This window comes from Chrysemys picta, chromosome 7, assembly GCF_011386835.1.
Source record: "Chrysemys picta bellii isolate R12L10 chromosome 7, ASM1138683v2, whole genome shotgun sequence".
Lineage (NCBI taxonomy): Eukaryota > Metazoa > Chordata > Testudines > Emydidae > Chrysemys > Chrysemys picta.
Genome location: NC_088797.1, coordinates 88,893,769 through 88,920,953, shown reverse-complemented (window position 1 = coordinate 88,920,953; position 27,185 = coordinate 88,893,769). Strand labels below are relative to the sequence as shown.

The following is a 27,185-nucleotide window of genomic DNA, read 5'->3' as shown; positions in this document are numbered from 1 at the left end:
GCATCACAACAACCCCCACGGTAGATTTGCCCACGCCAAAGTGGTTCGCGACTGACCGGTCTGGCGTTGCAAGCTTCCAGAGGGCTATGGCCACTCGCTTTTGGACAGTCAGGGCTGCTCGCATCCGGGTGTCATTGCGCTTCAGGGCAGGGGACAGCAACTCACAAAGTTCAAGGAAAGTTCCCTTACGCATGCGAAAGTTTCGCAGCCACTGGGATTCATCCCAGACCTGCAGCACTATGCGGTCCCACCAGTCTGTGCTTGTTTCCCGGGCCCAGAATTGCCGTTCCACAACATCCACATGACCCATTGCCACCGTGATGTCCTCGGCGCTGGGTCCCATGTTTTCTGACAGGTCTGTGCTACTCTCAGACTTCAGGACCTCACCGCGGTGCCATAGCCTCCTCGCCTGATTTGTCTGCATCTGCCTCTGGGAAAGGTGGATGATAAGCTGCGAGGCGTTGAGAACGGCCACAACTGCAGCGATGGTCGCAGCGGGCTCCATGCTCGCAGTGCTGTGGTGTCCGCGCTGTCACTGACTAGAAAAGTGCGCGAACTGATTTCCCGCCAGCGCTTTCAGGGAGGGAGGGCGGGAGTGATGGACGGATGATGACAGTTACCCAAAAGCACCCTCGACACATTTTTTTACCCAGAAGGCATTGGCGGCTCCACCCAGAATTCCAATGGGCAGCGGGGACTGCGGGAACTGTGGGATAGCTGCCCACAGTGCACCGCTTCCAATGTTGACGCTTTCCCCGTTAGTGTGGACTCACAAAGTCGAATTACTGTCCTTAGTGTGGACACACACGTTCAAATTTGCAATATCAATTCCAGAAATTCGATTTAAGTAAAATCGAACTACTCTCGTAGTGTAGACATACCCTTAGTGACTCCCATTTTTAGTGCTGAGGTTGGTAAAGAAAGACAAATCCACTCTTCAGTGATGGTTAAAAGTAGGGTGATCAGATGTCCCGATTTTATAGGGACAGTCCTGATATTTGGGGCTTTTTTTAATATGGGCTTCTATTGCCCCCCACCCCCTGTCCCAATTTTTCACACTTGCTATCTGGTCACCCTAGTTAAAAGTAACTTGCCAGCCTGTGGCTTGTGTTCCTGATATAGATCAGGTAGTGTATATTGTGAATTGATGGGTTGTAGACTATCAGTCTATTTGAATTTTGCTCTCAGATAAATGAAATTCCCCTTTCTGAAATGAATATGATAAAATAATAAACCAAAACGCCCATCACGAAATCAATTGCTAGAAAATTTCATCTTCATTCTGAAATCTAATTCAGGTGCCTATGTACATTAATAATAATAATAAGTAATGTGGGTAATCCTTTCTCTGAAAATATGACCTAACCAACCATGCTGAAAATCCTGATTTGTGGGAAAGTGTGTAGCTGCACTTACTGAAAGTCACTCTTGGAAAAAACAGATCTATACACCTTAACAGCTAGAATTCATCTCTGGAACAGAGCATGTTATATTGGTACGTTGACACAAACCACTACCAGTGAAAGAGCGATTAGTACATGAAAAGTATTAAGAGAAGGACAAATGATTTGTTTAAAAAAATCACGTGGTGTTAATCTGTGGTCTTTTGCAGTGATTCTTTCTTTAAACTGCAAATACTAAAATGCACAAGCCATACACACCTAATGAAAGCTGGATTATAAGGTGGATAGAAAGCTGGCTAGATCATCGGGCTCAACGGCTAGTGATCAATGGCTCCATGTCTAGTTGACAGCCGGTATCAAGCGGAGTGCCCCAAGGGTCAGTCCTGGGGCCAGTTTTGTTCAATATCCTCATTAATGATCTGGAGGATGGCGTGGATTGCACCCTCAGCAAGTTTGCAGATGACGCTAAACTGGGAGGAGTGGTAGATACACTGGAGGGTAGGGATAGGATACTGAGGGACCTAGACAAATTAGAGGTTTGGGCCAAAAGAAATGTGATGAGGTTCAACAAGGACAAGTGCAGAGTCCTGCACTTAGGATGGAAGAATCTCATGCACTGCTAGAGACTAAAGAGTGGCTAGGCAGCAGTTCTGCAGGAGCCGCATGGTGCATGGACACTGCTGCTGACACATGGGGTGAAAATAAATGTATAAAAGTTAGTGCAGTAAAATGTATTTAGAAGTCAATTTGGATGTTTCATTTTTATTATTTGTATTACTTAATGGGAGCTGTCACTTTAAGAAAAAGGTGCGGCTGTCTGAGTGTGTGAGATTGAGAGCAACATGTGAGAGACTTTGCCTGTGAAAGACTTTCTCTGTATGCTCTAAAAATGTCAAAACTCAGTTTAATAAATGTCTTTCCAGAAAGCAAGGCTCATTCTTGAAGGTGCAATGTTAGCATTGTTGGGGGACTGGATGCCTCTATGTATTGCTGGTGAGCTACAGGGCCCTTTACCTGTAAATGATCAGTTTGAATCTTGCCCAATTTAACAGGGATTAAAAAGCGTTCCCATCTAACAGATGAGTGGTAGCCCTAAGATGAGATGAGTTGGTAGAGTCTCAGTTCAAGCTCTCATGTCACAAAGGCACCATCACACTTTGCACTTTGAATGGTGGGAACTATTTCTTCCTATGTGTTTGTACAGTGCTGAGCAGAATGGATCTTCGTGGATCCATTAGTGAGAGCTCCTTCAACAGGGGTTAAAATCAACTCTTGTGAATTTGTAGTCAATAAAGAGAGAGCACTGGCATTGTCGTACATGCACTGGGGGTGGGCAAGGGGAATTTAAAAATCTTAAAAACAAAAAACAAAAAACAAAACATGATTTGGTGGATCTGACTCCCTGGTTTTTTAATTTTGGGGGCTAGCAATTTTGGGAGAAGCAATTTATTTTCTCTGTTCTTTTTTGTGCCCCCTGGAGCACTGAAGGATCAGGTCTTCACTTGACACATAGTGATTCTCCGTTGGAGCAGGCAAGAGGAAGAGAGTGAACCTTATGGTGCCCATGAGTCTTTAATTATTTCTTCTCTGCTCCTGCCAGTGCTGCTGAGTGTGTACTTTGCATAGGACCACCACAGGCATCAACTGTTTTCTCTCCTGTGTATGGAACCTTCAGAGCAACATTCTGCAGATGCATTTGTAGGTCCATAAGCCATTTCAAGGTCTCTTCTGTGACATTGTGAATATCATCCAATTCACTTTTGAATCCATAGTTGGGGCACTGCATTTTGATGTGTTCAGTGGTTTGGATGTTCACCGCAGAGGCACAAAGCGGAGTCTTTCATTTTCCACTTGTGCATCAATAGACACATCTTTGGTTTTTCATAAAATCATAGAAATGTAGGGCTGGAAGGGACCTTGAGAAGTCAAGTCCAGCCCCCTCAGCTGTGGTAGGACCAAGTAAACCTAGACCATCTCTGGCACGTGTTTGTCCAGTTTGTTTTTAAAAGCTTCCAATGATGGAGACTCCAAGACCTCCCTTGAAAGCCTATTCCATGGCTTAATTATCCTTATAGTTAGAAAGTTTTTTCCTAATATGTAATCTAAATCTACCTTGTTGCAGATTAAGCCCATTACTACTTGTCCTATCTTCAGTGGATATAGAGAACAATTAATCACTGTTCTCTTTATAGCAGCCCTTAACGTATTTGGAAGACTGTTATCAGGTCGCCCCTCAGTCTTCTTTTCTCAAGACTAAACATGCACAGTTTTTTCACCCTTACATCACAGGTCAGCTTTTCTAAATCTTTTATAATTTTTGTTGCTCTTCTCTAGACTCTTTCCAATTTGTCCACATTCTTCCTAAATTGTGGTGCCCAGAATTAGACACAGTACTCCAGCTGGGGCCTCCCCATTGCTGAGTAGAGTGGGGCAATTACCTCCTGTGTCTTACATAAAACATTCCTGTTAATACACCCCAGAATCATATTAGCCTTTTTTTGCAGCTGCACCACATTGGCAACTCATATGCAGTTTGTGGTCCACTATAACCCCCAAATCCTTTTCAGCAGTACTACTACTTAGCCAGTTATTTCCCATTTTGTAGTTGTACATTTGGACCACATTTCCCTAGTTTGCTTATGAAAATGGCATGCAGAACTCTGTTTTAAAAAAAAAAAAAAAAAAAAACTAAAATCAAGGTATATTGTGTCTACTGCTTCCCCCTCCATCCATTAGGTCAGTAATCCTATCAACGAAGGAAATTAAGTTGGTATAGAATGATTTGTTATGATGACTATTCCTTATAACCCTGTTATCCTCCATGTGCTTGCAAATTGCTTGCAGATGGTACAGAACTACTCAAGTTAGTTAAGTCCCAGGCAGAGTGCAAAGATCTACAAAAGGATCTCTCAAAACTGGGTTACTGGGCAACAAAATGGCAGATGAAATTCAATGTTGATAAATGCACATTGGAAAACACAATCCCAACTATACATATAAAATGGTAGGGTCTAAATTAGCTGTTACCACTCAAGGAAGAGATCTTGGATTCATTGTGGATAGTTCTCTGAAAACATCCACTCAATGTGCAGTGACAGTCAAAAAAAACTAACAATGTTGGGAATCGTTAAGAAAGGGATTTATAAAGAGGCAATACGATATTTTATTTCTTATTATGCATATTGCCTCTATATAAATCCATGGTATGCCCACATCTTGAATACCATTTGCAGATGTCGTTGCCCCATCTCAAAAAAGATATGAGGCGAGATTAATAAGACTGGGACTTTTCAGCTTGGAAAAGAGACGACTAAGGGGGAATATGATAGAGGTCTATAAAATCATGACCGGTGTGGAGAAGGTAAACAAAAGACAGTATTTTTCCATCACCTCATACCGCAGTGCAATCTCTATTGTGAAAGTGCAACTTACAAATGTAGATTTTTTTTTAATTATATAGGTGCACTCAAAAACAAAACAATGTAAAATTTTAGAGCCTACAAGTCAACTCAGTCCTGCTTCTTGTTCAGCCAATTGCTAAGATAAACAGAGAAGATGATAAAGCTCTATGTTAGTCTTCTGCTAAGTCAGTTCATTTGTTTTTTCTGCTAGTGAGAATCCGTTCCTTTCTCAAAGCAGTACGAGTAGCTATACTTGCCCTTATCTATCAGAGATGTATCTTTTGACCTAGGAAAATCCTTTAATTAGACATGCTCTGCAATTGTAATTATCGGGCTCTTCTGAGCAGAGGTTTAGAGTAAAGCTGTTGGTTTATCTTCTCTAAATGGTAATAATGTGGCTGTTTTTGTTCATTTAGCATAGTAATGGTCTATGATGATTTGTATTATAGTATGACTGAAACAGTAGTTAGGGCAAAGCCCACAGGTAAGTGGGGAATATGGAGACCGGGGAGATGGGTCGGAAACAAGAGGGAGTGTGGGCTATATTGGCAGAGAGAAAGGAGAGTCAGGACAAAACTGGGAGGAAAGATCAAACCAGTATCTTAGATGCCTATATACAAATGCGAGAAGTATGGGGAATAAGCAGGAAGAACTGGAAGTGCTAATAAATAAATACAACTATGACATTGTTGGCATCACTGAAACTTGGTGGGATAATACACATGATTGGAATGTTGGTGTGGATGGGTACAGCTTGCTCAGGAAGGATAGACAGGGGAAAAAGGGAGGAGGTGTTGCCTTATATATTAAAAATGTACACACTTGGACTGAGGTAGAGATGGACATAGGAGACGGAAGTGTTGAGAGTCTCTGGGTTAGGCTTAAAGGGGCAAAAAACAAGGGAGATGTCATGCTAGGAGTCTACTACAGGCCACCTAACCAGGGGGAAGAGGTGGATGAGGCTTTTTTCAAGCAACTAACAAAATCATCCAAAGCCCAAGATTTGGTGGTGATGGGGGACTTCAACTATCCGGATATATGTTGGGAAAATAACACAGCGGGGCACAGACTATCCAACAAATTCTTGGACTGCATTGGAGACAACTTTTTATTTCAGAAGGTTGAAAAAGCTACTAGGGGGGAAGCTGTTCTAGACTTGATTTTAACAAATAGAGAGGAACTCGTTGAGAATGTGAAAGTAGAAGGCAGCCTGGGTGAAAGTGATCATGAAATCATAGAGTTTGCAATTCTAACGAAGGGTAGAAGGGAGAACAGCAAAATAGAGACAATGGATTTCAGGAAGGCAGATTTTGGGAAGCTCAGAGAGCTGATAGGTAAGGTCCCATGGGAATCAAGACTGAGGGGAAAAACAACTGAGGAGAGTTGGCAGTTTTTCAAAGGGACACTATTAAGGGCCCAAAAGCAAGCTATTCCGCTGGTTAGGAAAGATAGAAAATGTGGCAAAAGACCACCTTGGCTTAACCAAGAGATCTTGCACGATCTAAAAAATAAAAAGGAGTCATATAAAAAATGGAAACTAGGACAGATTACAAAGGAGGAATATAGGCAAACAACACAGGAATGCAGGGGCAAGATTAGAAAGGCAAAGGCCCAAAATGAGCTCAAACTAGCTACGGGAATAAAAGGAAACAAGAAGACTTTTTATCAATACATTAGAAGCAAGAGGAAGACCAAAGACAGGGTAGGCCCACTGCTTAGTGAAGAGGGAGAAACAGTAACAGGAAACTTGGAAATGGCAGAGATGCTTAATGACTTCTTTGTTTCGGTCTTCACCGAGAAGTCTGAAGCAATGCCTAACATAGTGAATGCTAATGGGAAGGGGGTAGGTTTAGCGGATAAAATAAAAAAAGAACAAGTTAAAAATCACTTAGAAAAGTTAGATGCCTGCAAGTCACCCGGGCCTGATGAAATGCATCCTAGAATACTCAAGGAGCTAATAGAGGAGGTATCTGAGCCTCTAGCTATTATCTTTGGAAAGTCATGGGAGACGGGAGAGATTCTAGAAGACTGGAAAAGGGCAAATATAGTGCCCATCTATAAAAAGGGAAATAAAAACAACCCAGGTAACTACAGACCAGTTAGTTTAACTTCTGTGCCAGGGAAGATAATGGAGCAAGTAATTAAGGAAATCATCTGCAAACACTTGGAAGGTGGTAAGGTGATAGGGAACAGCCAGCATGGATTTGTGAAGAACAAATCATGTCAAACCAATCTGATAGCTTTCTTTGATAGAATAACGAGCCTTGTGGATAAGGGTGAAGCGGTGGATGTGGTATACCTAGACTTTAGTAAGGCATTTGATACGGTCTCGCATGATATTCTTATCGATAAACTAGGCAAATACAAATTAGATGGGGCTACTATAAGGTGGGTGCATAACTGGCTGGATAACCGTACTCAGAGAGTTGTTATTAATGGTTCCCAATCCTGCTGGAAAGGCGTAACGAGTGGGGTTCCGCAGGGGTCTGTTTTGGGACCGGCTCTGTTCAATATCTTCATCAACGACTTAGATATTGGCATAGAAAGTACGCTTATTAAGTTTGCGGATGATACCAAACTGGGAGGGATTGCAACTACTTTGGAGGACAGGGTCATAATTCAAAATGATCTGGACAAATTGGAGAAATGGTCTGAGTTAAACAGGATGAAGTTTAACAAAGACAAATGCAAAGTGCTCCACTTAGGAAGGAAAAATCAATTTCACACATACAGAATGGGAAAAGACTGTCTAGGAAGGAGTACGGCAGAAAGGGATCTAGGGGTTATAGTGGACCACAAGCTAAATATGAGTCAACAGTGTGATGCTGTTGCAAAAAAAGCAAACATGATTCTGGGATGCATTAACAGGTGTGTTGTGAGCAAGACACGAGAAGTCATTCTTCCGCTCTACTCTGCTCTGGTTAGGCCTCAGCTGGAGTATTGTGTCCAGTTCTGGGCGCCGCATTTTAAAAAAGATGTGGAGAAATTGGAAAGGGTCCAAAGAAGAGCAACAAGAATGATTAAAGGTCTTGAGAACATGACCTATGAAGGAAGGCTGAAAGAACTGGGTTTGTTTAGTTTGGAGAAGAGAAGACTGAGAGGGGACATGATAGCAGTTTACAGGTATCTAAAAGGGTGTCATGAGGAGGAGGGAGAGAACTTGTTCACCTTAGCCTCTAAGGATAGAACCAGAAACAATGGGTTTAAACTGCAGCAAGGGAGGTCTAGGTTGGACATTAGGAAAAAGTTCCTAACTGTCAGGGTGGTTAAACACTGGAATAAATTGCCTAGGGAGGTTGTGGAATCTCCGTCTCTGGAGATATTTAAGAGTAGGTTAGATAAATGTCTATCAGGGATGGTCTAGACAGTATTTGGTCCTGCCATGCGGGCAGGGGACTGGACTCGATGACCTCTCGAGGTCCCTTCCAGTCCTATAATCTATGATTCTATGATTCTATGAGGGCTGGCGGTCCCTATTTTCAGTGACTCAGATGTTTAACAACAAGGAGTCCGGTGGCACCTTAAAGACTAACAGATTTATTTGGGCATAAGCTTTCGTGGGTAAAAAACCTTGCTTCTTCAGATGCAACAAGATTTGCTCAAACTGCCCTTTCACCACCATTTCCAAAGAAATTAGTATTGGCATATGCAGTATTGCCAGTTACAAACATTAAAAAGCATGAATGAGGCCATCCAAAATCATGATTGGTTATAAGCTATTAGTCATGATTGGTTATAAGTCATTTAAAAACACCTTTTGGGTTCTGTATCTGCCTTCTGGTCTGAGCCTTTAGATTATGTTAAATCAGATTTTCTGGCTTTCACTGCAACCATGAAGGTCAGAAACTTATTTTTAAATGAACACAGAATGAACATGATTCTCATGCAATGTTGATTCCAGCAGCTGGGGTTTAGAGAGAAAATACCATGAGGCTTGTGATAAAATTTGTGAGAGTTAGTTGGCAACCCCTTCAGATGGATAGCCTGGAAAGCTTCAGTCCCACTAGTGCATTTAAAAAAAAAAAAGTATTTAAAACAGTGAGTTACTGTGGGAAGTGTTTTGCTTTAGCTCTGTCTAGCTGATGCTATTAGGCAATCTTTATACTATGCTCTTTTGTGTAAATATAACAGTATATCAGTAACTGATTACTGTATGCAAGGGGGATGGGTTAGCATTTCTCTGAGTACAATAGTTCTGCAAAATTTAGGCATTTCAGATTGGCAGGCATAATGCTGCATTAACATAAGGTTCCCTCTCACCCCAAACTTTCTTGATGCAAGTCTTAAGAACATTTTGTAATGTTAGTGAAAAATGTGGCTATCTTCTGTTTTGTTTTTTCACAATTCTGTCTTGTATAGCTGGGATGAGGGAGAGAGACCCAAATAAGAGAACAGAAAAATAGTAGATGGCTTTTCAACTTGTGTGTCACTAATTTTTTTAGAAAAAATAACACTTGTATAACTTCTGAGTTTGCGTATGTAATGGAAATAATTCCCAAGAAAGAAAGTGAGAATTTAATTAGTGTGGGATGGAAGTAATTTTGAATCTGAAATGAAGGCCATCCTTCGTAACGCAGGGCCATTTTATGCTGTCCATGTGAAAGATTTGCGGGATGATATGTGATGGCCATTGTTGCATTAGTATTTCCCTGAGAGTTTTCATTATGAACATTTAAAAGCTTTTTTTTTTAAAAGGAATAAATAAAACAACATTAATCCCAAAGTAATTTACTTTCTGGCTTGTGTTTATAAATGAGCATAAAATTATAACTATTCAAATTCAACGGCTAATGGAAGTACTAAATGTTATAGCAGTTCCCCTAAAAATCAGAGTTATGGGCATATTAGAATAGCCTTCTATGTCTTGAGCCACCTTTTACAGAACTCTGACCTAAGTTAGGAAATAACAGCTGAATGTCACTTGATTTCCCAATGAAGTTGCCTTCAAATCTGATGTTTGATGTCAACAGATTGAAAACCTTTGTCTACACTTCTGTCTGGTATTTGTCTTCTAGGTACCTTTTAAGCTGATGTTACATAAATTGTTAGTGTTTACTGAAATAGTGTATGAAATATTATACTGAACAAAACAAGAAGCCTTTGGAAGTAATCTTATAATACAGAATGTCCTGCTTAAGAGGTGTACTAAAGAGGGCAGTGACTTGTATGTTGTCCATAGACCTCTGATAAAGAATAAACAGATTGGGTAAAGACAGAGCCTCTGAAGTCAGCAGCTGCCGAGTTTCCTGCAGCTGGAGAAAGCTCCCGGAGGTGGAGGTAGGTCTGATCTCCCCAGTGCTGGTGGGAGCACCCCAGCTGGGGGCTCCTAGCTGCTAGTCAGGGCCAGTGGTGGATTAAAGTATGGGCCTATGGGGCCCGTGCCCAGGACCACTGGACAATTTGAAAAATGGGTGTCCCAGCCCTGGCAGGAGCTGTGGGGGCTGAAGCCCTGAACTCAGGCACCCTGAGCCTGGGCAGAAGCTGGGGGGAGGGGGTGGCAGAAGCCCCGAGCCTGGGTGGCCCAGAGTCTGAGCACAAGCAGTGGGGGCAGCAGCCCTGAGCCCTGGCTGGAGCCACGGGGGGTGGAGCAGAAGTTTGGAGCTTGGGCAGAAGCTGCAGGGGGCAAAAGCCTCAAGTCCTGGCTGGAGCCGCGGGGAGTGGCAGCCCCCAGCCCAGGTTCCCTGAGCCCTTGGCAGGAGCTGCAGGGGGTGGAAGCCTCGAGTCCTGGCTGGAGCCCAGGTAAGAGCCACAGGAAAGGGTTGGGGGGCAGCTCCGAGTTGGGCGGGAGCTGTGGGGGCTGGAGCTGCAGGAGGTAGCAGCTATTGTTCCCTCTAATTTTTCCCACGAATGTGTGGAATGAATTTTGTAATGTGCACCAATATGGAGGTGCTGTGTGACACCATGTTGGTGTACATAACAAAATTCATGTGGCGGGGGGGTCGAGGGGTTCAGAGTGTGGGAGGGGATCAGGGTTGGGGCAGAGGGTGTGTGTGTGTGTGTGTGTGTGTGTGTGTGTGTGGAGTGAGGGCTCCAGCTGGGGGTGCAGGCTGCCCCTGGACTACGGTGGGGAGAGAGGACTCCGCCCGCCCCTCCCCCCCGCCCCGTAACAGCCATGCAGGGGAAGGACAAGTCCTGTCCCTCCCCAGCCCACCTGATTTCGGAGAGATCAGATTTCCTGGGGAAAGGCTTATTTCACAATCCGTGACATGTTTTTCACGGCCATGAAATTGGTAGGACCCTAACTATATACTACTGTAATTTGAGGGGAAAAGTAAATAAATTTAAATGAACTCTGGCTTTTGGAACAGGGGTGTGTGTATGTGTGTTTTCTGAAGCATAAAGATTTGTTTGTGCAAACTAGTCCCAACATTACTAAATTGTGAGCTTCTAGTAATGATAAAGCTGCAGTGCAGGTCTATAGGAGTGTATTGCTGCTTGCACTGTAAAACGCTAATTGTATCTGTAGGCACTACTTTGTATTGACTGCCATGGGCTCCTCTCACTTGGTCTTGATCTTGAGCAGGTCAGTAAACATTTGTGAAAGGTGGTAGTAAGAGTATGTTAAAAGCTAAGGAGAAGGAATGAAGTTGCTTGAAGAAATTATGAGCTTCTTCAACAGGAGGTTTTCTCCTTGAAAATATGATAAAGGCCTTTTCATATTCTGAATTTTATAATGCATTAATCTATCTGGAGAGATTTCATAGGAGTGTGAATTAGATCAGTAAGGATTTTTCTTCACTAAAAGACACAACTCTTTTATCCTGTAGAATTTCTCCTTTGTAATTCAAACTTGCTTTTTGTGAGCTTGCACAGTGCAAAAATCATTTTTATTTTAAATGTTTCTATTTTTGTGATTCTGTCTCCTGTAGAGGGTGTCTTGTTCTCAGATGCAATCCTTGCAATTTATCGATTTTACTATTTTAATAACATTTAGATCAGCAGCTCAGTTTTCCATTTTTCTCTGCACAACTATTTCTGTGCAGGGCAGTGAAGTACACATAGTATTTTACAAGACATACTTCAGGTTGTGTAATGTTTTAGTTAGAGTAGGGTTACCATACATCCATTTTTTCCCCGGACATGTCCGGCTTTTTGGTACTCAAATCCCTGCCCAGGGGGAATTGCCAAAAAGCCGAACATGTCCGGGAAAATACTCCCCCTCCCCCCTTCTTCCCCCAGTCCCGTGCTTACCTTGGCTCTGGCAGACTGTGAGCTGCAGGTGGATTCCCCCGGCGGCGGCGGCTACTGCTGCTCCCCCCAGACAACTCAGCTTTGTGTAGCTGAAGAGCCGAGCTTCCCCAGCGCTACCGGCTTCACGGTTTGCCGGGCAGCCCCCAGATCTCCAGACCCCGTGCCCCCGGCCGGGCGCTTCTCCAATGCAGCCGGAGCCCGGGAGGGGAAGCGCCCGGCTGGGGGCGCAGAGTCTGGAGGTCTGGGGGCTGCCAGGCAAACCGTGAAGTCGGTAGCACTCAGGCAGCTTCGCGTGGCTGGGAGGGAGGAGGGGAAATGCGGGGCGCTCAGGGGAGGGGGCGGAGTTGGGGCGTGGACTTGTGGAAGGGGTGGGGCCGGGCAGAGTTGGGGCAGGGCCGGAGAAGGGGCGGGTACCGGGGCCCCGTGAAGTGTCCTCCTTTTTTAAGGTTTAAATATGGTAACTCTAAGTTAGAGCAGAGTCTGAGCGTTGAGCTCCAGGCTAGATAACCCTCTCCTCCCCAGTCATGTAAAAAATGTAACAAAGAGCCTTCTGGCTTTTTCAATAAAGTAAAATGTATATTCATTTTTAGCTTGCCTTCTAAGATTGTGTCTTAGGCAGAACGGATTGAATTAATTTGCAGTGCTTATTTCTATGCCCAGTTTCCATCTGTAATACTATGATACTTGAAATCAACAAATGTTTTCACTTAATATATGAAATGTTTTGGAGAACTTAGAGGCGTAAAAACTGCTGTAAGAAGAACCGAATAGACAGCTGAGTCATGGTTGCAAAGTGTGTCAGCTGGGCTTGTGCATATTAGTAATATCTGCAATTTAGAGAACCACTCACTGAGTAATGTAGCCGTAGCGCTCTGAAAGGGATAGTTTGTTTCAAAACAAATTATCATAAAAGATTTGCGGTAATATGCTGGTTTTGTATGCTTGATTTGTTTCTGTTAAAAACTAAGGGTGCATCTAGTTGGAGCCTGCTTCTAGAGGCCTGTCTACTCTATTGTACGAAATTGACCGGTGGATGAAAAAGCTTCCCAAAAAGGGTCCCCATGAACTGGTAAAACTGTTAGGGTAGAAAGGACAAAAGTTTCTCAATCAGCATTTCCATTACACTGTTGGAAACTCTTTCCATTGGGGTTTGTATAATGGCTAGCACGAAGGAGCTTTTATCCTGATTGAGGATGCTGGGTGCTACCTCAACATACATATTAAAGAGTAATAGTATGGCAACTTTCAACACTGATTCAGGGGGACTGTTGCTGACATCCCTTGTCAGATCAGTTACCTAGTGTAGGTGAGTCCTTGGAGGGGGAAGTGTCTCATGTTGCACTGCAGTGACCCCTTTGGTTGGCTCAGATGTGTCATTGACAAGTTCCAAAGGGAGCTCTTTCATCTTTCCTTTGCTGGAGTGATAGTCTTGCAAATTGGTGGACTGAAATAAGGATGACGTGAAATTCTTTGGCTTGGAGAATACCTAGTTGGAAGGAGGAGGAAAGTAATGAAAAATTGAATTGCTTTTGTACTGCAGCACTTGCTGCTCTATTTGCAATAGTAATTTGTTTTCCTTACTTGATAGGATGTTTCGCCTTCGAGTTCTTGCTGCTGTGGCAGGCTTAGGGGCTGTTTCCCGATGTTATCATGGAATGGCACATCCCACCAGAAGCAGGCAAAGACTTATGATGGCAGCTTTCATAGGAACAACTGCAGCAACAGCGAGTGCTGGACTCCTATGGAAGAGGTAAGTGCTCTCAGGAGTCATTCTTGAACAGAACTTCAACCTTCTGCTGCTTTGGTCCTCCGGAGAAATTAATGTGGAGTGAATTTTACCTTGATCATAGGAGCAACAGTAGACTATGCAAGGCCGCATCACTGCCTTGAGTTCCATTATGTGGAGGGGAGCAGCTCTTGAGTGGACCCCATATCCATGCATGCATCTGGACCCCATATCCTACATGCAATAGAATTAGGCTCTGAGGGTGTTTGGTAAATGAGCAGGAGCTTGACTAGATTCTGTGGTTACATGGATCTACTGGACAGAACCCCTTCAAGGTTTCTAAGAGTTGTCCCCGTTAGTCTAGCTACAGAAGGGCTGTGGAGCTGTCATGCCTTGCCCCCTGACTGGGAAGCAGATTATGTATTCTGGCACAAAGTCTAATTAATACAGTACAGACCCGTTTATGTGCGTATGTCAGGAGTCAAGCCGTCACGACCACGTGTTAACGGATCGCGGGTTAAGAGGGCCATGCTGAAATATCTTAAGATATCTATAGATACATATATAATTATCTAGGATTACATATGTATTCACAGTGTCCCAAATACTGCAGGCCTATCTGTTAACTGCGCTTTGCAAGAATATAAATTCAAATATGTAATCTAATAAAAACATTATTATACTACACAGGAGTGAAAGTAACTCAGGACACTTACCGGTACAGGGCGGAGGTGGCTCTGGCCCCTGGAAGAGGCAGGGCCTTGGGCGGAAGGGGCAGGGCTAGGGGTCAGCATCCCCCAGCCAGCCCTTCCAGGCCGCCTGGTCCGCGCCACCTGGAATTTCCATGGCGATTTAAAGGACCCAGAGCCCTTTTAAATCGCTAGCCCCGGGGAAGCTGCTCCCTTTGCCCCCGTCGCAGGGACCTTAAAGCGCTGCAGCGTCCTTTGCGTGGCAGCGCTTTAACATTGCTGCGTCCTCCCCCGCTCCCCCTCCTGTTGGCGGCCCAGCATTGCCGCAGCAAAGTACCATCCTTAAAGCGCCCTTTAATGTTCCTGCCCTTTTTGCCTCCCCCGTCAGTGGCCCTGCTGCCCCTTTGTGGTCTCCCCCCCCCCCCCCTCCGTCGGCAGTAAAGACGTACAACATGTTTCCACTCTACACTTCCTGTCGATTTTCTATGTCAGTGAGTTGGTGAGCAAATCTGTAGCACTACATAGCAAGTTCCTGTACCGCGTGTTAACAAGTCTTGCATGTTAAATAGGTAGCACTGGGAGGCATGGCGCTACCGCGCGTTAAGCGGATTCGCGTGTAAACGGGTCTGTACTGTATATGGTGCTTTCACCTCTTAGGAAGCCTAGTAGGATATAGTCTTGTTTCATAAAATATGAACTTTAGGCATAAATAAAAAGCCCACTTGCTGCTTAATGCTGAGAGATTTGTGTATCCTCTTGCACCATGTTAGATTTCATTTGAGGAGTATTAGCTGAAAATGTATAGTGCAAACTGCAGCTGTAGCATTAAATACTCCTTTCTATTCATGATTCAGATGAGGCACTAAGATACTTTGTGACCAGTGTAAGACACCATGAAATTACATTTTCACAATAGTGAACAGTGTGTAGAAATACTCAGGGTGGCACTAAGTTAGCCTCAATTGACTCTGGTTATGTTCCATGCTCTAAACAAAGCAAGCAGTAAATGTCCGTCAGCTTCCAGTTGAATTAAATGTGAAAGCTGTGGGAAGCCACTGTTATCATTGTATGCTCAGGGTCACTACAGTGCAAATACCATGATTAGTCCAAAGGTGATAGCATCATTTAGAGCATAGCTTAGTTTCATTTCTAATATTTAGGTATTATTTTATGATCTTATTTCCAACACAGTAGGTACACTTGCCTCTTATTTGGAATTATGGCAAGCTGTGAGAGGCAGTGATGTAATGTCTCATAATTGTTGTGTACTATTTTCTGTTCTTGCCAAGGGAGCCTACTTAACATAAACAGAAAAAGTTGTTCCATTATTTTTGCCATTCCTATAATTGGTAAGACTTAAGCTCCTTGCTAAAAGGTGTCCTCAAGAACCCGGGGGAAAGCACCATGATCCAGCACAGTCTCTTCTGATGATACCTGTTACAATTAATCTGCGTTTATATAGTGCCTTTCAATTTGAAGGACCCCAGAGCACTTTACAGACGTTATAAAATCATGCAGCCAGCAGTGAGGTGGAATGCTGCAGCCATTCTGTGCCAATAACAAATAAGACTGTACTGTTATATATCTCCTTTTTGGGTGGGGAAGTGAATAATCTCTCCATTTAAAACTACAGTGAGAATATTTTAGGTGCACATAACATAATTACCTAAATTAGGTTTTGGCTAGGACACTGACGTTCACATCTCTGCTCTTTTGTGGAAAATGCCATAAAAATAACCAAGTTGTCAGATATTAAATTTTATATCTCATCGGAAGGATGGCACTTGCAGCAGCACACAGAGAGCTGACAAAATCGCAAACGTAAGTGGTGTGGTAGCATACGGGTAACAGTGCGGTCTGGGGCCCAGGATTCCCCGAGTCCTAATATTCCCAGATATGCTGCTAATTTCTTTGATTTTTCTTCCTCTATTTCTTAACTAGCACAGATAAGTTAATGTTTGTAAAGTCCTTTCACTGTAAAGTGTTAGGTAAGAGACAAATATTCTGTACAGGAGTTCATTGATGCCCTGTATAATTAGATATGTACTCATGGCATTCATATAGGGTAGGCTTGTAACTCAATGAGGGGAGAAAAATTGTACTAGTTAACCTTTGAGGATAGGACAGGAAGCAAGACGCTTAACTTGCAGCAAGGGAGGTTTAGGTTGGACATTAGGAAAAACTTCCTAACTGTCAGGGTGGTTAAGCACTGGAATACATTTCCTAGGGAGGTTGTGGAATCTCCATCATTGGAGGTTAAGAACAGGTTAGAAAATCACCTGTCAGGGATGGTCTAGATAATACTTATTCCTGCCTTGAGTGTAAGGGGACTGGACTAGGAGACTTCTCGAGGTCCCTTCCAGTCCTACGATTCTGTGATTCTATGTAATTATGTACTTGGCTGTTTAACCCAAGAAATCACATTACCATCACAATGACAAGTTGTTTTGGTGTAGAAAATAGTTTATACTGATGCTACAAAATATTAAATAGATTGTTTCAAATAAAAACATTTTAACCTTGTGTTTAGAAAGAAATAAATGAAACAAAAGGAAAGAAACCTACAATGTAATAAAAACGTTTTTTCAGTTGTTGGTGACAAATCGCTATGGTGCTAATCTTATTGATCATTTTCACTTGAACCACTTCACAGTTAACTGTCTTGCTGGTGGCTTGGGAAGTTCAAGAAGTGAGTTCAGTTGAATATATTTGAATACAAATAGATTTAATGACACGCTGTGTTGTGCATACCACTGAATATCATACAATAAGTATAATTGAACTACTCATAAATTATTATATAAATAAGATGTTTAGCTGAAGGAACCAACAGCATTACAGATGGCGGTGGTGTAGCAGCAGTATGGTCGACAGCTTGAGGAAGATGTGGACACACAGAGTGTCCAGAGAACAACTCAAAGGATAAAAAGTATAGATAACATGACCTATGAGCAAACTTAAAAAAAAAAAAAAACACCAAGTAGGCATGTTTAATCTTGAGAAAAGGAGACCTGGGAGGTGGGGTGAGGGGAGTGGGGAAGAAACTGATCTTCAAATATGTGAAGGTCTTTTAAAAAGAGTGATAAATTGTTCCTCACATCCACTGATGGTGGGAGAAGAAGTAATTGGCTTAATGTACAGCAAGGGAGATTTAGATTAGTTATTAGGAAAAACTTTGACTATATGGATAGTTAAGAACTGGAATAGGTAGCCAAGAGATGTTGTGGAATCCTCATCATTGGAGATTTTCAAGAACAGGTTAGACAAGTGGTGGGCAACCTGCGGCCCCCACACGACCCATCAGGGTAATCCACTGGCGGGCCGTGAGACAGTTTGTTTATATTGACCGTCTGCAGGCACGGCCGCCCACAGCTCCCAGTGCCGTGGTTTGCTGTTTTCAGCCAATGGAAGCTGCGGGAAGCGGCACGGGTTGCCATTGGCTGGAAACTGTGAATCGTGGCCACTGGGAGCTGTGGGTGGCTGTGCCTGCTGATGGTCAATGTAAACAAACTGTCTCACGGCCCGCCAGTGGATTACCCTGATGGGCCGCATGCGGCCCATGGGCCACAGGTTGCCAACCACTGGGTTAGACAAACACCTGTCAGAGATGGTCCTGTCTCTGGACAGTGGGATCGATGAGATTATCTTTTGAGATTACCTTCCAGCCTTAAATTTCTATAATTCTATATATAATGCATGCAGTGAGACTATTTTACAGTGGAAATTTTTCCCATAGAAGAATTTCACTCAAAGCAACGTTTCATGGTAGCAATTGCAGTTTGTACATTACAGTGCATTGAAACAATTTAGGACTTGCATTCATTTATATCCAAAATTACTTTTTCACAAATGTTATACATATAAATACATAAGCAATTAATGAAGCAAATCAAGATTATGTAAGATTAAAGGGAACACCCTCCAAGCTGGGAACAGTAGTTGTTTTTAAAGTGCTTCATTGCATAAACTGTTCTGTTAAGACAGTTAGCCTTTTGTAGAGATGATCTAATACAATGCTTGTTTTCCTTCAATTAGTTAAGCAAATATACTTTCATTGTTGTATGAAACCTTGCTGTGCTGCAAAGCTGAAGTCTCCTGGGGGGTTCCGGATCTTTCTTTTATTATACCATCAAAGGCAGCGTGCTTCTTTGTTATGTGACACTAATAAAGAGAGTGTGGTTTCTAATATTCTGATTAACCTTGAATGATCTATGGTTGAGGCAGTGGCACTTCATCGTGAACTAAATGAGATTCCCCATTGTGATCCTTGTCAGCAAAATGTCAGCTGTAATGCCTTTCTTAAAAAAAGATGATTTTTTTTTTTTTTAAATTACAGCACACGGTATAGAACATGTAAATTGTAATATCCTGGAAGGTTTTTTAGAGCTCAGTCTGCTTCCTCCATAATCATAAAGATTTATTTAGTCTCCTAGAAAAATAAAAAGCTATTTAAAGGTGTATCAGTGCTTGGTGGTACTGCCATGTCAGAGTATTCAGGTCTGGTAGTGACTGAAGGAAGATCTTATGCATATCAGCCCTTTGGAAAGTTGGGGATGTTGAAGATGGTGTTTTCAGTTATTGAGGAAGGACAACAGTGCAGAAAAGAAGGGTATCTGACCTGCAACGCTTTCTAGAATTTGAAAGTAGCTTTGCGACACCCCATCTTTGGAGATAGCCTTTGCTGACTATGGGAATTATTCCATGTTTACATGAGGCATGTGTTCTATAGGAAATAGAGTTGTGCTATAATTGGGATAAGGAAGTGAATGCAATCATTTCAGAATCCCCCACCCAACTGCCTTCTTATATTGAATTACTGAATATGTGGGAAATGCAAGCAAATCCTTTTGGAATGTCTTTTGCTCAGTAGGTAAGGGATTACTCATACCTTGAGGGCCTGGACAACCCCCCTCCCTCATCAAAAATATAAAGGACAAAATAAAAGCTGTACAAAGATAATTAAAGATCAGGTATTTTAATGCATTGCCAAGTATGCCAAGGATTTAATTTTTTTCACGAGGAACTAATAAAATTAACACAAACTAGATAGAGGTAATCAAAGAGAAATGGCTGTTGATTGTATCTCTGAATCCTGTGTGGGTTTTTCCTATAGTAATCCTACTGGCTCTTTAGGAAAATCATAGTTCTTAAATATATCATAAGGGCAGAGTAGCCTCACATTTGTTAAAAATAATTGCCTTAAACTACTAATTATTAATCTAATCTCTGTATCTAAGCTGTAGCCACAATATTTTTCAGATGTCACTTTCCTAGTCAATTGGATAACTTGTCAGATGATTCACACATGGCAATGGGGAGAAAGAAATACTTGAAAAGGCCATATCATAAAAATAGAATGAGAGAGTTGTGAAAAGCTAGACTAATATCTATGCTGCCTACTAATTTTTACAGTGAAGGTTTGGCAGATATTATATTTTTCTGTATATGACATAAATTGGTGATTACATCATTAATATTGACGTTTCATTAGGCATCTTAGTACAGAGGAAGTGATGGAATTCAGGGCTTGAAAAAAATCATTCACTCTACTATTGATGAATGGAAAACTATCTTGGTGGATAGGGTGGCACTCTATTATCTCTCTTCCCCCCCCCCCCCCCCGAATTTAAGCTTGCCTTTAAAAACAAACATTTCTAGTCTTTATGATTGCAAACAACTTTAATATAGGCTGTTGGCTGTCTCTGCCAGCTGAGGAAGAACTAGTGCCTTATCCAAAAATCTGTGTAGACCCTTCTTTCAGGGCACAGTTGGAAGAATAAAAATAAGACTCCCTAAGGAAGTCCAAAACAAAGCTATTCCCCTGACCAAAGCAGGCTGCAGGGGCCCAAAGTCCTTTCCCCTTGCATCACTCTCTGCTGCTCCAGGCCCTTGCAGCCCCTTCCTTCCTCTTCAACAGAGCCCTTTCAACCTGTCATGCTATCTGGAGTGGCTCACAAGTATGAATGCCAACTTCAGGGTAGACTGTCAAGAAGCTGGGCAGAGACCTCCAAATAGTTGTATGTTCTATAATTAGATTTCACCAAATCCAGTAACAAGTGTGAACCTGTAACACTGTAACAGTCTTTCCACAGAGTCATAGGCAGTCCAAAGTGGACTTAGTGATAAATGGTTGCTATACACCAAAAATCGCAACAGTGTTCAGATTACTCCCACTCCCAAAGGACCAGCCACTTACCCCAGTCAATTTGGACCTTAGTTCTCACACCAAAGATAATACTTGTCGCCAATCCTATAGTAAATTGTCTACCGATTTATTAAGAAAATAAATGAGTTATTACAAGGTTAAAGCAGGCAAGCATATATACACAGATGAGTTAATCAGTGTTCCAAAAGGTGACAGAGTTGTAGAAATCAGTCAACTCTGAATGTCTTTTAGGACTAACCTGGGTTGACTCTGGTGATATTTGCTTCCATTTTGTAGCTCTGGCCCTGTGAGAGTCCAGACAGCAAAAGAGATGAGAAAATTTCTTGTCAGCAATTTTTATTTCCTTCTTCCAAAATTCAGTTTGGTGAGATGATCCCTTTTGCACGTAGCCTCATCATGAATGTAAGGGGCAATTAACAAAGTCTTTGTATTGTGATGTCCCACAGTGGCCCATTTAGTTTGTGTAGGCCTTAGTGATGGGCAGGAGATGACCCCACCTGACTGGGTTCACTGTTTCAGAGCAAACATGTTTTACAGTTACAAAGCAAAAATTTAAATATTGTGTGATCAATTATAATTGAGATTAACGCATGCAGCAACTTGGAAGCATATTATTAAGTCTAAATGCTAACTACATTGTTATAAGTCTAATACTTATCTTAACTGTACTAACACACAGGCCTGTACATATGTGGCTTCACCATTGCTGACAGGGCCTGTAGCAGATACACACAGAAAGATACAGTGAAGGTGCTCAAGACTCAATAAGCCTCTGGGATAATGGGTGAACTGCATCTATAGAAAACCAATTTTAGCTTAACTCATCTGAAGGAAGCGGGGAAGGGAGGAGCAGTAGAAACTTACCAGGAGCAGAACAAAGACAGCCAGGTGACCAAGAGGGGTTCAAATAAAAAAACCCCACAGGAAGATAGTGGGGAAAGGAAGAGGAAACAAGGGCCAGGAGAGGAGAAGGTCACACAATCTGGATAAGGGACTCCATGAGGGGCAGAGACGAGCCAGCGTGCAACAGCCTGCAATAAAAGGGACACCCTGTCTGCCTCCCTGGACACACATGGTTTCTCAAGGACTCACAAAGGAAGTGTGAGAGGCATCGTGGTTTCAGGTGTGTGTTTAGTATGATCTGTACTCACTGTACTTTATATGATTAAGTATTGAAGAGCATAAAGGTGTTACTCTCTAGGCAGAGAGTGTTTGTTAACTGTTTCTCAACTAACGTGTGGCCTTGAGAGAGTTAAACTGTAGCCAGATGCTTAGCAGCTCCACACCTTTGGGGTGGAGTTCCGAGAGAGGGCGTGCTTACGTGCTGGGGAGTCCGAAGGGTCAGCACTGCACCTAGAGGGGCAATATTGCTGGACAGTGGATTCCAACTCTCAGAAAGGTGGTGCCAGATAGAAGGTCTGTGCTGTAGGAATATGCCGAGCAACCCCAGGAGTGGACAGTGGCTCAACTCTAGTCAGGTTCCCAGGACTTGGTTCCAGAGCAGCAGAGGCTTTGATTCTGCTCCCAGCAGTCCTACTGACTGGCCAGGAGGGGGTACTCACTAGGATCTCTGACAGTAGGTTTTTTAATCTTGCCCCAGATAGTCTCCTTTGCTAATTTCTCTCCTTGAAGTTCCTTAATTTGGATTTTTTCATTACTTTTTAAGTAACTAAATAGACCTGATATTGAATTAAATATAAATGTCTGCTTGGTTTTGGCGGTTCCCCCTTCTTGCTGTACTAGGCAGCCAGTGTTACAATAAGAAGTATCCCAAATTCCTGAGCACACAGCTTGCCAGGAACATATGGCTATCACTTTTTAAATAACTACCTTTCAGTCTAATTTTTCATGTAATATGGTTATTTTGGGATAATATAGCTCTAAAAATAGAAATAAGAAATGTGTGCATGGTACATTGATAAGAGGCTTTACATTAAATTTGGTATATTTTCTTTCTGATGGCTTAGGAAGTCCGACCATACTGATGATAAAGGATTAAACAAGAAATGTTGTACCATTAAATCTGTGCACACTTTTAGGATAAAAATTGCTCAGCAGGTAACATTTTTAGGACTTACTAGATACCTGAAAGAATAGAAAACAGTGATACTTCTTGGAGTTGAGAAGGGAAGAAGAAGAATTGTTACATATTGTTTGGCTATGCACCTTGGTAAATGAGTTCTGGAATAAAATAATGAAATATTTATGTATGGTTTTAGTATGAGAGATCCTCAGAGACACCTTTTCTCCCTCCCCCTCCCCCCCGCCGACTTTTAGAAATCATGAAAATCTGATTAGATCACAAATGTATTTTGTGACAGTTGTTGCACTTAGAGGATATTACAAAACTGGAAGCCCACAAGAAGGCAGAAGCTATAGACCTAAACTCTGGACTAGATTGGTGAATTGGGGCTGGCGGGGTGAATTATCTCGTCATAAATAAGCATAGATAGCTATGAGGAGTGTTGTCACAATCTTTTATGAGCAGTGTACATGATATACCTGAAGTATTTAGTTGTAAATCTCTCATATCCACTACACTGACAGCAATAGTATAACAAATTAGGGTGTCAAGCGATTTAAAAAATTAACTGCGCGATTAAACAATAATAGAATACCATTTATTTAAATATTTTGGGGATGTTTTCTACATTTTCAAATATATTGATTTAAATTACAACACAGAATACAAAGTATACAGGGCTCACTTTATATTTATTTTTGATTAAATATTTGCACTGTAAAAAACAAAAGAAATAGTATATTTCAAGTCACATAATACAAGTACTGTAGTGCAATCTCTTTATAATGAAAGCTGAACTTACAAATGTAGAATTATGTAAAAAAAAAAACCCTGCATTCATAAATAAAACAATGTAAAACTTTAGAACCTACAAGTCCACAGTTCTACTTCAGCCAATCGCTCAGACAAACAAGTTTGGTTACAATTTGCAGGAGATATTGCTGCCCATGTTTTGTTTATAATGTCACCTGAAAGTGAGAACAGGCATTCGCATGGCAGTGTTGCAGCTGGCATCACAAGATATTTACGTGCTAGATGCAGTAAAGATTCATATATCCCTTCATGCTTCAACCATCATTCCAGAAGACATGCATCCATGCTGATGACGGGTTCTGCTCGATAACAATCCAAAGCAGAGCGGACTGACACATGTTCGTTTTCAGCATGTGAGTCGGATGCCACTAGCAGAGGGGTTGATTTTTCTTTTTTGGTGCTTCGGGTACTGTAGTTTCCGCATGAGTGTGTTGCTCTTTTAAGACATCTGAAAGCATTCTCCACACGTCGTCCCTCTCAGATTTTGGAAGGCACTTCAGATTCTTAAACCTTGGGTCAAGTGCTGTAGCTATCCTTCGAAATCTCACATGGATACCTTCTTTGCATTTTGTCAAATCTGCAGTTAAAGTGTTCTTAAAAGGAACGTGTACTGGGTCATCACCCGAGACTGCTATAACATGAAATATATGGCAGAATGTGGGTAAAACAGAACAGGAGACATACAGTTCTCCCCCAAGGAGTTCAGTCACAAATTTCATTAACGCATTATTTTTTTAACAAGCGTCCTCAGCATGGAAGCATGTCCTCTGGAATGGTGGCCGAAGCATGAAGGGGCATACGAATGTTTAGCATATCTGGCACGTAGATACCTTGCAATGCCGGCTATGTGCCATGTGAACGCCTGTTCTCATTTTCGCGTGACTTAAATAAGAAGCAGTCAGCATTATCTCCTGTAAATGTAAACAAACTTGTTTGTCTGAGCAATTGGCTGAACAAGAAGTAGAACTGAGTGGACTTGTGGGCTCTAAAGTTTTACTTTTTTTTTTTTTGGTTTGTTTTTGAGTGCAGTTATGTAACAAAAAAAAAATCTACGTTTAAGTTGCACTTTCACGATAAAGAAATTGCACTACAGTTCTTGAATGAGGTGAACTGAAAAATACTATTTATTATTTTTATTACAAATATTTGCACTGTAAAAATCAAAAGAAAGTGAGCACTGTACACTTTGTATTCTGTGTTGTAATGGAAATTAAAATATTTGAAAATGTAGAAAAACATCCAAAAATATTTAATAAATGTCAATTAGTATTCTATTGTTTAACAGTGCGATTAATCGCGATTACTTTTTTAAATCACAGTTAATTTTTTTGAGTTAATCATGTGAATTAACTGTGATTAATCGATAGCCATATAATAAATATCTTTAAAGGTGGGTTTAAAAGCAGATCCTGTGCAGTCTGTCTGCTGCTGCTTATGACTCAATCACTCTATCTCGTTCTCACTTTCCACCCTGGCATTATTCTGTGCTGTCTTGGTTCTCATGTCTTCCTGTGTACAGGGTGTTCCATTGTTTGGTCTCTCTTTCACTGTCTTGGTATCTTTTAGGATTCTGTGCTTGATCCACTGTTCTTCTCCACCCATGCTTTCTCTCTGCTTTCCTTTAGGTAAGCTTATCTGTTCTCATAGCTTCAGCTATTATCTCTGTTCAGATGTCCTGCAAATCTACTTCTTCCCTTCTGCCTCTCCAACCTCCTCTCCTTGGGCAGTCTCACATTGTCTTCCTGATATCTTCCTGAAAATTGTACACTGGAGAATATTATCTGTCCTCACAAACCCTTTTTCCCTGCTCTCACTCCTTTTCAACAGCTTCACCATCTTCCCAATCATACAGATTCATAATCTCAGGCCTTGTTTATGCTAGAAAAGTTTTGCTGGTATAGCTATCCTCTCAAATCCTCCCAGTGTTGGGGTATTTGAATAAATTTTTGCATGCACACATCTTGGTCTGAGCTAGGGAATTCACTGTTTAAATCTGGTTCTTAAATGTCACTTTACATTTTACTTTTGGCTATTATGTTTTTGAAACAATATGGGTGCCCTCTGGTGGCTAATCTAACACCTGTAGCTTCCTCTGATGTTAACTACGGTAGTGTGTAGTCAGTGATTAGATTTTTTCGTATTTATTTGGCATTGAGCTGAAATACTGGTGGCATTTTTTGTTCCCTCCTGCCCCCACCATTGACAAACATTTTCAGCATTGAGTTTGAAACTGTATCGCCCCAAAACACTTTGCATTTCTCAATAATATTTAAATAACCTCTTTTGGAAGGAAAATATAATGACATTTTATGCATAGTGGTCGTTGAGTAACCTTGCTCCTAATTTCCTGATTTAATAGTTAAGAAATAGACTCATAGAATTGGAAGGGACCTCGAGAGGTGATCTAGTCCAGCCCCCTGCACTACTGGCAGGACTGAGTATTATCTAGACCATTCCTGACAGTTGTTTGTCTAGCTTGCTCTGTGAAGTCTCCATCATTGGAGATTTTTAAATCTCGTTAGGCAATTTAGTCAAGTGCTTAACTACCCTCAAAGTTAGGAAGTTTTTCCTAAAATCCAACCTAAACTTCCCTTGCTGCAATTTAAGCCCATTGCTTCTTGTCCTATCCTCAGAGGTTAAGAAGAACAATTTTTCTCCCGCCTCCTTGTAACAACCTTTTATGTATTCGAAAATGGTTATCATGTCCCCTCTCTTTTTTATTTTCTAGACTAAACAAACCCAATTTTTCCATCTTCCCTCATAGATCATGTTTTCTAGACCTTTAATCATTTTTGTTGCTCTTCTCTGGACTTTCTCCAATTTGTCCACATCTTTCCTGAAATGTGGTGCACAGAACTGGATACAATACTCCAGCTGAGGCCTAATCAGCGCGGAGTAGAGCAGACGATTACTTCTTGTGTCTTGCTTACAACACTCCTGCTAATACATCCCAGAATGATGTTCACTTTTTTTGCAACAGTATTACGCTCCTGACACCTATTTAGCTTGTGATCCACTATGACCCCCAGATCTCTTTCTGCAATACTCCTTCCTTGGCAGTCATTTCCCATTTTGTATGTGTACAACTGATTGTTCCTTCCTAAGTGGAATACTTTGCATTTTTCTTTATTGAATTTCATCCTATTTACTTCTGACAATTTCTCCGGTTTGTCCAGATCATTTTGAATTTTAATCCTATCCTCCAAAGCACTTGCAACCCCTCCCAGCTTGGTATCTCTATGCCATTATCTAAATAATTGATGAAGATATTGAACAGAACTGGACCCAGAACTGATCCCTGTGGGACTCCACTTGATATTCCCTTCCAGCATGACTGTGAACCACTGATAACTACTTTCTGGGAACGGTTTTCCAACCAGTTTTGCACCCACCTTACAGTAGCTCCATCTAGGTTGCATTTCCCTAGTTTATGACAAGGTCATGTGAGACGGTATCTAAAGTCAAGCTAACTGTGCTAATTTTAACTTGAATATTTGAAGTGTTAACTTTCTTTCTGTTTTTTAAATTTTTGTACTAGTATCACAAGTTTATATGACTTAACTGGATTTGGGATTTTTTTTTTTTTAATGTCATTTGATAGACAGTCTCTGCTAGGTTGGGTTCGACTTAAGATGTCCATGGTCATCTGGGTTCCTTGAGTGATTTATAGGTCTCATCTGTTACCACCTTGCTAACCTACTGTCAACCTCCTTCCTGTTTCTGGTAATAGGCCTGATGTGGGAGGTACTTTAAGAGCCCTGCCAGACGTGTAA

The 27,185-nt window shown here is 41.7% G+C and overlaps 1 protein-coding gene across 4 annotated transcripts in view; it reads left to right on the top strand.

Moving 5' to 3' along the window:
• MICU1 (mitochondrial calcium uptake 1) overlaps positions 1-27,185 on the top strand; it is a 228,532-nt gene that overhangs the window by 27,340 nt on the left and 174,007 nt on the right. For 2 of the 4 annotated variants that reach the window (XM_065552021.1, XM_065552020.1), the window contains exon 2: positions 13,584-13,745. The exons of the other annotated variants lie outside the window; for them this stretch is intronic. In XM_065552021.1, the coding sequence (XP_065408093.1) occupies positions 13,584-13,745 (162 nt within the window). The remainder of the gene's footprint in view (positions 1-13,583; positions 13,746-27,185) is intronic. 4 annotated transcript variants of the gene reach the window in all.